Genomic DNA, 11110 nt, shown 5'->3' with positions numbered 1-11110 from the left:
GTAACATTCTTGCCATCACATGATGTGTGGCACACTTGTGATACTACCGAATATTTGAAGTCTAAAATAACTTGCACGGAAGTATTTGTTGGGCCGCATTCAATGGGGAAAACGTGATTCTCGCACTGTACTGTAACCCACGAGTTTATTGATGACTTGCAAAGGAAATCGATTCTTGCGCCTTCGCTACAGCTGTAGCACCCTTTGACCCCACGAACGGAGATCTCACATGGTTGATTGATTATGAACTCAGTGCCGCCAATAAGCAAATTGGATTCTATTGCGAGAGTGACCTCTCCTTGCTTGGAGAGCGCATAGATTTCTTTGCTATCACTGAAGATTTCTGTGAACGGAGTGCGTATGGGCATTACATTTGACACTTCTTTCCTCAAATTTTGGAGTGAATCATGTGGACACTGACATGTTTGCGGTGCTTTCATATTTTCGCAAGAACAGATCATGCGATTTGTTCAGTTCACAAGAGCATCGAGAGCAGATGCTTCTGACTCGCATTCAACAGGAAGTTGATAATGATCTGGTAGCATCATAGCCTCCATTGGGGTTACAGCGAATCTTTTGTCCATCAATGGAGAATGAGGTTTTTGCAAAGAAATGACTGTCAGTGACAGTTCATCATACTTTTGTGTAACATAAGGTTGTAAACTGAAAGATTTCAGCTTTCCTTTATTATAAAGCATGAAATCGACGTCAATTTGGATTACTGGTTGCCATTCCATGCAACTTACTACTTCAAAGACAGTCTGCGTCTTCTTCGGAACATGAGCAATCCTCAGAAAAGTACATGCTGGAAATGGTAGGAAGCAACCGCATGCTATACCGCCGCATGTGCTACCACAAATTGAGTATCCTGGATATGGAGATGATCTTTTGAACTCAGGAATTACTTCGTCCAGCCTAATTCTACTGCACTTAGACTGAGTGCAAGAGTCCATTTGTGAGCATCTCGTTGTGTGGTAGATCTTGAGTTTCGTCTCTCTAGTGAAGAATAATGAAACTTTGGAACAGGACAGTTTCATTGGTCTCGAACGTATCTTTATAAGTCCGATCGTTTTGTTAGCATGATTAAGCTGAATACAAGGATTGGAGTTGATTCTATTGAATAGAACTTCCTCGTTGTAATTATAAGTGCAGTTTCCGCGATTTTCGCAGACTACCTCTACACTATGCCTCATATATCCATGCTGGCAAGTAATTACCTTGCTTGCTAGTGCCAAGAGTGCGACACAAATCAACAAGGCGGACGGTATATTGATCGGATGTGGATTGAATGTTCTCATTGGAATTGTTTCTTCTTCGGATGTGGAATTCGGAGTTCCTTTCCGTTTTGCATTTCGTGTGCATTTAATTAACCATATAATCAACATGATGCTATTGATCGAAAGGTAAACTAACACTGTTAAGGTGATTATGGCTCCAAGTGGCCAACAGTGAGGATTACCTATAAGATCTTTGCTCATCAGCAAGGCCGATTTTTCGCAAAAGTCTGGTGGTTCGCACTGCATAGTCGAGAAGACCACTGAGCTCTCCCATTCAGAGCGTAACGTAATCGTGCTATTTTCATCTAATGATGATTTTTCCAATTCAAATATATACGATTTCGATACGTTAGACATAATTCTGCACATTGCGTTGATGCAAAGCTCAAATCTTGATGAAGGAGGCACTATTTCTACTCTTCTTTCGTTGCACTTTATTGAGTTGTTCTCATGTGCTGTCGCTGTCACTGGACATATAGTTGATAATGCCAACATAGCCATCAGCAGATATGTGGATATCTGTCTACTTGAAGAAGTAGAAGGTCGGTCAAGGCTTCTTTCAAATTCTTGGATGACTTTTAAGGCATGTGTTTTCGATTGTCTAGTTGGACGAGTTCTGCGGGAAGATGATTCTGCTGAATCTACTCTTTCTTTCTGGTGTATCTCCCGCTCAGAAGTGGAGTCTTTTTCGAGTTCCAGATGTGAGTCTCCCACAGAACTACGTATTTCTAAGGGATACAACTTGTTGAATGGCCCTTGGATAACTCTTTTGTTTGGCGTAAGGAGTTTCGCTGATATTACATGACCATCCTGACTTGGTATTGTCTGAAGTGCTTTGGCGTACGTCCAGTTACCCGATTACCGATTACCGCAAATTGTAGAAATTCTTGCTCAACAAGTACGATTTCTCCAATTTGCGGTGTATTCGTCACATGCCGTGGTTGTTTTAGCAGCACTCTTTGGATATTTCTCAAAAATGTGAGATATTCTTTGTTTCATCGCTCCCAAAATATTGTGACGATCTTTTTCGAAAACTTTTACGCTTTATGGGCTTGCGCATCCGTCTGAAGCAACTCCTGAAAATATGACGTATTGCTGTTACCGCACTGTAAATGTGTGCTTGGAATAGAGTAGTTTAGACTTGATTGTGGGAAATTAATAGGTCTTATCGGTATTTCATCATAATCGTTGTACTTACTTTTTGCTCCGATCTCGGAACACGACAATTGATGATCCGAAATGTTTGTTGTCATACTGTCCCTTCCTTGGCAACCATATGTCAAGGAGGCGGCGCGCTTGTATGTAATGTTGTTTTTGCACCAGTCAGAGCAGGCCGGCAATTATAGTTCCATTGCTTCTTTTTGATAAACATTACCACTGAACTACCGTTTCTTTTTTTTTAGGTATAAAATCCCAAATTATCGTGAGCTATACAACTCACGCACACACTTTTGTCAACGACAAGCGTTAAATATCGCTTAATTGATATTACCGTAGTAACTTGTTCAAATGATAATTTTTCACGCACGATGCGTCTTTGAAAACATCGCTTCACGGAGCCGACCATTCTTTCAAATGCATCTCCCATCCATGGTGAGGCGTGAAAATCCACTTTATGCCATATGAGGCACTGCAGCTCATCACAGAATTACCATTTTCCTCATTTTTCAAGAACAGATTTTCAAACACTGATCACCACTTTTGCTCCTAGCTTAGAATTCATTTGGCAATCAGTTCGGATAAGGTTTGGGACCTCTTCGAGATGTAAGACGGATAAAGCTGCTTAAAAATGCACCAGTTGACAAATTCTCGACCAATTCAAGATGGAGAGCCCTGGTAGTAAGACATGTGTACAAAAAAACTTTACGAAAACATAACTTTGTGCAATTTTCTGTCTGACTCAAATGGTTCCATATAGTCGCATCCAACAAATACTTTGCAAAAGGTTTGGTTATTATTACCTGATCTGTTGGTAATGGTGGCATCTCCGGTGCTCCATATGGCAATTCGTGACATTTTTACACGTAATGCAAGTGTGTAAATATTTCTTAATGACTCTAGATGGCCATGGTGTCCAGAAACGCTGTCTTTTCAGTGCTAATGGTATGCCTGCTCCTTATCGCAGTGTGTGTTTTCATAATATAGGTAACCAATTATTAGCTTGACTAGTTCCGAGTAATTTAGAATGAAAATAGGCATTTTTGCATCACATGCTGGACTGACGTCTTGAATGCGTAACTGGTATTGAACGGCACCTTTTTCGCCTCTGACAATTTTTTGATTTGGAAATCTTTTTTTGCAACTTTGCGCATTAATGTTTTCGTGTATAGCTCTTAGACTGAGTCTCTCAAAGATGTCCATATCGTCCACAGTAATGGTATCTGCAGTTGTATAGGCAGAGAGTACATAGAGCGTAATCGTTGTTGACCTGGTATAATTATACATTTTCACCCAGCACAACAGTAATTTTCCAACACCTGAAAATGTTCGAAAACCTCTTTTTAGCGAGAGAAACGAGCTAATTATATAATTGAGCGTGATGGTTTTGCTGACACGTTTGCCTGGGTCTTCTCACCCAGAAAAAGCCAACAATTCCAAGTGGGATAGCCCGCCGGATCCTTTTTAGTGTTAGCTTGCTCTTTCAACTAATCAGTGAACTGACTTCATTAGTGTTCTCACGCTTCAGCTATGCGCATGTTGATATTTCCATTTTGCCGGTGTCACAAAACGCCATCGTAAGAGAACGTAGGAAAGGTTGACAGACTCTTATACACCCATTGTTTATCTCTTGTATCACAGAATTCCATTCGATACAGAGTTCTTGCGGAACGTATTGTTTCCATTCTATCTCCGTATCATACATTCCTCTCATTAGAGACTTAAGCTTGATGATCAGTGGGCTTCCAAGGCCTATAGGATCATAAATCGAATTTATTTGGCTTAAAGTATCATGTTTTGTTAATTGTTCTTTGTGTGAAATTGTTATTTCCATCACAACTTCGTTTGAAGTGGTGTAATATTTGACGCCAAGAAGTTTTACGTTGCCTGCTGGCACTCTAACCTCTTCTGGAATAACTCCGTTTACTTATGTTGAGGCAGAAATATATTCTCGCAAATTCATACCCATTTCACTGAAAATCTTCTTCGACGCAGCATATTTTTGTGATGCTTCATCTTTTATGTCGACACATGCTGTTGAGAATGCTGTTCACATAAATGTGTTTCGTAATCTCCAGTGAAAGCAGAGTACTCTCATGGTTAAATACGCCAAAATAACCATGTTCGGAGTACCTGTTGCAGACGTGCTCCCAGAGGGAAAACGGTTGGATTTGTGTTGTTGTTTTGATACGTTATCTTGATTCCGAGGCCTATTTATGTGTTTCAACTATAGAAAGCGACACAGATCTTTATGATCTTCCACTAATCTGATTTGCGTGAAAGCCGCTTCGGAATCGCACAGAAAAATGATTTTACTGGTTCTACTTGCGACTAGAACATCATGAATTTTGTTCCCGAAGGATTCTACCGTGCAGATCACAACATTCAGCGGGAGCTGTCCGACTCTCTTAGAGGAAATACCAAGCACTATCCGGAATGTGCATGTATTAGGGTGTTCGGAAAGTATCTGCCGAAATACGGCAAAATTTCAAAACAACACAACTTTTTAACAACATTTTATTATTCGACGACATAATCTCCATCAACATCGACAACCTTCTGCCAACGTCTCACAAGATCACGGATTCCTTTGGAGTAGAACTCCGGCGACTTGGAGGCGAAGGAAGCCCGAAGGTCATTTTCGAAGTGGTCACGATCATCGTAGCGCTTCTCTTCCAGGTGATACTGAAGCGATCGGAAGAGGTGGTAGTCGCTTGGGGTCAGGTCCGGGCTGTAAGGTGGGTGCAGCAGAATTTCTCATCCGAGCTCCAGAACTTTCTGGGAAGTCTTCTTCGCGATGTGAGGGCGCGCGTTATCGTGCAGCAGGTGAACGATGCCGAGCTTCGGGTGCTCCTTGCGGATCTCGTCGGCCAGTCTTTGCAGTTGAGCGCAGCAGACCTCGGCAGTATCTGTCATGTTGTCCGGCAGCAGTTCGAAACGGTAGATTCCATGAACTCCCCACCAGACGCTCAGCATGACCTTCTTCTCATGGATTTCAAATTTCACGAAAGGATCCGGTATTTCATCGCCAGCGCACCACGCACATTTGTGGGCGTGGTTGACGTAGAGGACCCATTTTTCATCTCCAGTGACAATGGCGTCCAGCCAGTCGAATCTGCGGTTTCTGGAGAGCAGCTGAGTGCAGATGTACAGGCGTTTTTGGCGGTTGCCGTCGGTCAATGCATGTGGGAGCCACTGACACCATTCCGAGAGATCGCAGTCCATTGCTCACGGTGGACAGCGAACAGCCAAGACTGGCAGCAAAATACCGCACACCTTCATATGGATGCTGCTCCGCCAGATTCTTCAGTTCGTCGAACGATATTGCAGTCGCTGAGCGAGGCTCATCTTCGAGTTTCTTATTTCCGGGTTTGAAGCGCTGGAACCAGGTGCGCACAGACCGCTCAGAAGGGGCTTTAGTGCCGAATACTTGACTTAAGTTTCGATGGGCTTCAGCAGCGGGGTGGCCAGATTCGAACTCGTAAAGGAGTACGTGTCGAATATGGGTGGAATATTCGGCCATTATAGGATGAAATAGGCAAGGAAGAGGGAGCCAGATATGTGTACACAAGCGGTAGTGTCCTTATATAATATATTTAAAACGGGAACTTCCAGAACATCTTGAAAAATCTGCGTTACTGCGAAATTTTCGGCAGATACTTTCCGAACACCCTAATACTCCATGCCAACCGAATTTCGGTTTTGTCCGTGGACTATTTCGACCGCTCTATTTTGAATATAATCGTTCATTATTTTGTTGTACCACTCACTTTGCCTACCATTACTAGATAGTTGCTTCTGTAACAAGATCAACCGACGGTATGCTACTCCGTAATTATCAGCTAGTTCGACGACATAATCTTTCGAAGGAAAGGGTACGGCTAAACCGCCGTTTTCAAACGACAATGACTTCGAATAGGTTTTGAAGTACTCGAACGTGTTTTCGTAGTTAGCAAATTCTTCTAATGATATTTCTAGCCATCCAGTTTGACTAACTTTTGTTAGATCTCTTATTCATTCTCTTTTTGAAGGAGGCTGAGGGAATGTGTTAGCGTTGTTGCTTTTCGTTGCGACTTCATTGACCTTTTCTCCTGTACAGTTGGTCCGAATATCGTATGCGCAAAGCGTAGTCCAGATGGCAAAGTTGTAGTGTCAACTGTATTTATGAGGTCGTAATAGCTATCTAAACCGACTAATATTTGCGGATTCTGATGTTCACCGCGAACTCCCGGGATATTTATGGAAATTCCATTGTCTTCTAGGTACTGTTTATCTGCATCATTGAGACGCATAGAAGAGAAACCGTAAATGATAACTGACTTGGTTTGAATCGTCAAATGGATCGCCTTGCCAAATTAATTGCTGATTTTGAGGGGGTTCGTTTGGTATTTTTCGATATCTCTGACTATACTTCTCTCCCTATATCTGACATTGAGCAGATTTCAGTTTTCTGAATTGGAAGACAAAATTTTTTCGCGGTCTGCTCTCTATTTATCGAACTGTCTAATGTTATTATTTCAGACATTTCCTTTGGCAGCCATCATGACTACCTGCTCTTTTCTTTTCTCACTGGAAACCTTCAACTGTGTGGTTATTTCCGTGATTAGCAGCGTGAGGATTTGTCTGTTAATTGCAGCGGACATTACCATTATTGCGGGCGTTACCGTATTGATTCCGAGTAGTAGTGTTATTTCATGTAACTGTTTTCTATTTTTTGTAACTGTTGGAGGCGCTTTGATTGCACACTCGTCACCGCCGTTATACCTTGTCTTCTTGTCTTTCTTGAACTGAAAATGCAAAAGCTTGTGCATTCTGCCACATTTGCGACAATTTGATTTCTAACAGCAGGCATATCGTAGGTTAGCTGTGACCACTAAGCCACGCCCATTCACTACGTCTCAGAGGTCAAGTGCCGTGTTCGTATTGCAATAACGTAATAGAGTTGACTTCTGGGACTGTTCAAAGAAAAAAATGGCAGCAACGTACCAACGTAGAAAATGAAATTGCTAAAAATGAAGCGAAAACGTAGATGATTTATACAAAAAACAAAATAACATCAGAAGACATACATGGAGCTGAAAACGTTCCAAAATAAAAGTTAGCAACGTAGAAAAAAAAACGTAGAAAATGAAGATGCTAAAAGTGGAGTAAAAACGTAGAAAATTTTTTTACAAGAATAAAACAATAACATCTGAAAACATAAATGAAGCTGAAAATGTTCTAAAATAAATGCTAAAAGTGTAAAAACAAGAACCTGATCGTTGGAAGACGTAGATTTGTGATGGGTGCGTATCGTTAGATACCCGCGGCCGATTATCTGCAGCCGGATAACTGCCTGCAGAAGAGGCTGTCGGTAGGCTAGAGCAGGCATATCTTGGGCTAGCTTTGATCACTAAGCCGTTCATCCATCACCACATCAATGAGGTCATGAGCAATGTTTGTATTGCAATTACGTGATAGAGTTGCCTTCTGCTAAGGTTCAAAGAACAAAAAGGCCACAACGTAGGAAATTTGTAAAGTTGTATTTTTTTTTAAATTTGTATTTGTAAAGCAAATGCAAACATAGCTAGCTGAAAATTGAAAACGTTCCAAAATAAAAGTTAAAAACTGTAGAACCGAGAATCTGGTTTTTTAAAGATGTAGATGTGTGATTGAAAAAACTGTATAGAAGATATAGATGTAGATTTATATTTATACAGACTATTAAATCCTTCTAAGATACTGCAGTAGTTTGTGAAATTTCGATCTTTTTTTTTTGCTTTACGCAAATAAAACCATTATTTCCTATATTCTTATACGTAAACGATCGATACTCCATACGGAGGCAATAGCAGAGATAGCGTGCTCCTGCGAGGCATGCTTCGCACCTCATTAGACGATGAGGGTCCCTGATGAAGGATGTGATGGGCGGGGCTTGAAGCAAACGCTGCGCAGCGCAATTAACGATCGCCGTTGCCAGTCGTTTTTCCTAATGATCGGCTGTCGCGGCAGGTGTGGGTACCTAACGACCGCCCCCTATTTGTGGTTGGAAAAACTTTATAGAAGATATAACCATATATTTGTATTTATACAGAGTATTTAATGCATTAGTGCATTGTATTTATTTAATACTGCATTAGTTTGTAAAAACTTCGATTTGTTTGTTTTACACAAAAGACACTATTATTTTCTATTTCTGGCATTTCGAGTGCAATATTTCGATGTATCTCTATTCTAAGTGATCGATAGTCCGTACAGGAGTAATACCAGAGATAGCATGCTCCTGCGAGGCATGTTTCGCACCTCATTAGACAATAAGGGTCGAAGATGGACGATGTGATGGGCGGGGCGGAAGGCGAACGCAGCGCAATGCTCTGCTGACGCTATTGACTGCAGCGCAGCCCAATTAACGATAGCCGTTGCCAGCCGTTTCCCCTAAGGATAGGTTGTCGCGGAGGCTGCGGATACCAAACGGTACGCACCCAATTTTCCCATTTCTGAGGGTTCTGCAGCATCTAGGCCGTATTGTCTTCGGTTCGGATGGTTTCCAAATTTGACACGACAGCACTGCCACAACCGAACACCATATACACCCGGCCATACATACGTATACGTACAATCTTATGTATACCTATTCGTTTTTTTTCGCCTGTTTGCATGCGTATTTATATGTTTTGACTGCGCGTATTTATATGAATATGTGCATATGTAAGGGCGGTTGTAATGCAGTCGCTACGAGGTTCCGTTGTGATTGCACAATCGATGGTTAGTTTGAAACCTCCCTAGTGCCATCAATGGCTTTCATCCCTCCGGATTCGATAAGTCGATACTAAACGTGTTGGGAGGCTAAAAAACACTGACTTGACACCTCGGCTAGCCACCGCAAGTTATTCTATAGGCTAGACACGCGTTCGTGATCCTCAAATGGTTTTGAATTGAAATGAACGCGTTAGCGCATCTCTAGGGGATGGCCTAACGTCAGACACCTTTACTTTTTTTGTCCTTTTGTGGATGTGTATGTGTCTGTTTAAGTATGCGCCGAGTATGCGTATTTCTGTCGAAGGGCGATTTGGGTGATAATTTTCCCATTGAGGAACGATAGCGGTGTGTATTTGGTTCGTTGTATATGCTGTCATGGAAGTCTTGATCTATTGGCCGGAAATTCCAAGAAAGACTTTCCAGATCTTCAAATGGAGTTTGTTACTCATGCGTATTTGCACGTTAACGCACGCCCCAAACTGATGGTTATCCTCACTAAAAGTATGGATGCAGCGGACTTATCAGAGTGTATTAAGGTGAGCCAGTGCACTACAGAAAGATAATATTTTTGCAAGAAGGGTTGAGTTTGCGATTTACAGCTTATTGTTGAGTTAAAAAATAAGACCGATAAAGTGGACGGCGTTGATCAATTCTTCTGAAGTGCGCTTAGTGCCGGTGTAGCGCCGTCGACTGAGAGGTTCTACTAAGACTGTACGGTCGATGCACGTTTATGAACATCAAATGATTCTTAATTGAAGTCGAACGAGTTGACGTTGTTTGAGCTATAAAGAACAATTTTTGTGTTCCTTCACTTGTTCATGCTTTCCTCATGTAAAGAAGTAGTTTTTAGAAGGCCTTTGAGTCGTGTGATATCCCTCTGGAGAAGACACTTTTCAGGCTGTACTGTAAAAATGCTGTTCCTAATTTAAAGTCGCTAATAAGGTGAGTGAGATAGGCATAATAGCTAAACTTAAACTCAAGTTAAGTGAGGCCAGCTACTTCGTGAGTTTCTATTTCAGATCTATCTTGACAGCTTCATCTTCACCTCCAGGTTTCCGTGTTGAGTACTTTGATGTTCTCGGTGAAATTTTCCACAAAGGGACGGTGAGGTATTAAGAAAAACTGACTTATAAGGAATGCCGAATTCTCTGCTCCTAGAGAATAAGAATGAAGACATCCGACATAAGAACATTTTGCAAATTGGAAGAGCTCGGAAGATCGCTTGGCATGAGATTTCTGACTACTTTCAACTGTTGGTCTACCATAAAAACCCACTATTTCATGGAAGTTCGTTACTATGATGAAGTGAAATCAAATGGTACACACGTCACTGTTAGTTCCATACCAATTTCCAATTTTTTAATATTTATTTTTCATGTACGTTAATGTATAATCAGGCCAAAACGACATGAAGCACGAGTGTAGCCACACGAGCCGTGCTGGAGCAACGCGGTTTTTAAAGGCATCACCCCTAAAGGAAGATGCGGCATGTGCATAAGGCTTGCGCGCTCCAATCGAATTCCTTGCAGAAGATAGCTAGCCGGAGCACTCGAAAGTCGTATCTTCAGGGCCGTTTTTTACGGCAATTAGGGAGAAATAGACGGAATCACCTTTCTCTCCATAATCTACGATCCCGTATACGAATACTCCACCTGAAATCCATACCACTTCAGTTTCGTGGGGTGATGCCTTTAACCGTTCGCAGCGTCTTAGCGTCGTCTGCTTGGCAATTCGCCAAAGTGGCGTAGCTACGTCATCCGGATCGATTTTAGCCGCATTTTTGTTTGTTTTCTTTTTTTTTACTTTTCTTTCTAATTTTTTTCGTCTTCTAAGTTCTTATTCGTATTTTTGTCACATTTGCTGTATTTGCTTTTGTTATTTAGATCTAAATTATATCTGAAATATTCTTAAGTTATTGGACTGCCGGTATCCATATT

General features: G+C 41.5%; 4 protein-coding genes across 5 annotated transcripts; 1 reads left to right on the top strand and 3 right to left on the bottom strand.

The window, feature by feature from the left end:
- Positions 1-470: 470 nt before the first annotated feature.
- On the bottom strand, positions 471-1778 carry RB195_022454 (uncharacterized protein; the record flags this gene model as incomplete). Its single annotated transcript, XM_064209583.1, has 1 exon — positions 471-1778. The coding sequence occupies one exon, from the start codon at positions 1776-1778 to the stop codon at positions 471-473; it is 1308 nt and encodes a 435-aa protein (XP_064065464.1).
- A 3414-nt stretch (positions 1779-5192) lies between these two features.
- On the bottom strand, positions 5193-5660 carry RB195_022453 (uncharacterized protein; the record flags this gene model as incomplete). The annotated part of the gene is made up of 1 exon (XM_064209582.1): positions 5193-5660. The coding sequence occupies one exon, from the start codon at positions 5658-5660 to the stop codon at positions 5193-5195; it is 468 nt and encodes a 155-aa protein (XP_064065463.1).
- Positions 5515-5958, bottom strand: RB195_022452 (uncharacterized protein; the record flags this gene model as incomplete). Its single annotated transcript, XM_064209581.1, has 1 exon — positions 5515-5958. The coding sequence occupies one exon, from the start codon at positions 5956-5958 to the stop codon at positions 5515-5517; it is 444 nt and encodes a 147-aa protein (XP_064065462.1).
- Positions 5959-9106: 3148 nt separating this feature from the next.
- On the top strand, positions 9107-10671 carry RB195_022451 (uncharacterized protein; the record flags this gene model as incomplete). Of its 2 annotated transcripts, XM_064209579.1 has the most annotated exons (6): positions 9107-9179; positions 9597-9709; positions 10024-10115; positions 10193-10277; positions 10332-10505; positions 10571-10585. In XM_064209579.1, the coding sequence occupies 6 exons, from the start codon at positions 9107-9109 to the stop codon at positions 10583-10585; spliced, it is 552 nt and encodes a 183-aa protein (XP_064065461.1). The 2 variants fall into 2 exon arrangements, with proteins under 2 accessions (XP_064065461.1, XP_064065460.1); XM_064209580.1 differs by lacking the exon at positions 9107-9179 and having other exon boundaries at positions 9605-9709; positions 10332-10491; positions 10571-10671.
- Positions 10672-11110: the final 439 nt, after the last annotated feature.

Source organism: Necator americanus, chromosome X, assembly GCF_031761385.1.
Source record: "Necator americanus strain Aroian chromosome X, whole genome shotgun sequence".
In the NCBI taxonomy this organism is placed as follows: Eukaryota; Metazoa; Nematoda; class Chromadorea; order Rhabditida; family Ancylostomatidae; genus Necator; species Necator americanus.
The sequence above is the reverse complement of the archived record's forward strand: the minus strand, read 5'-3'. Positions and strand labels throughout refer to the sequence as shown.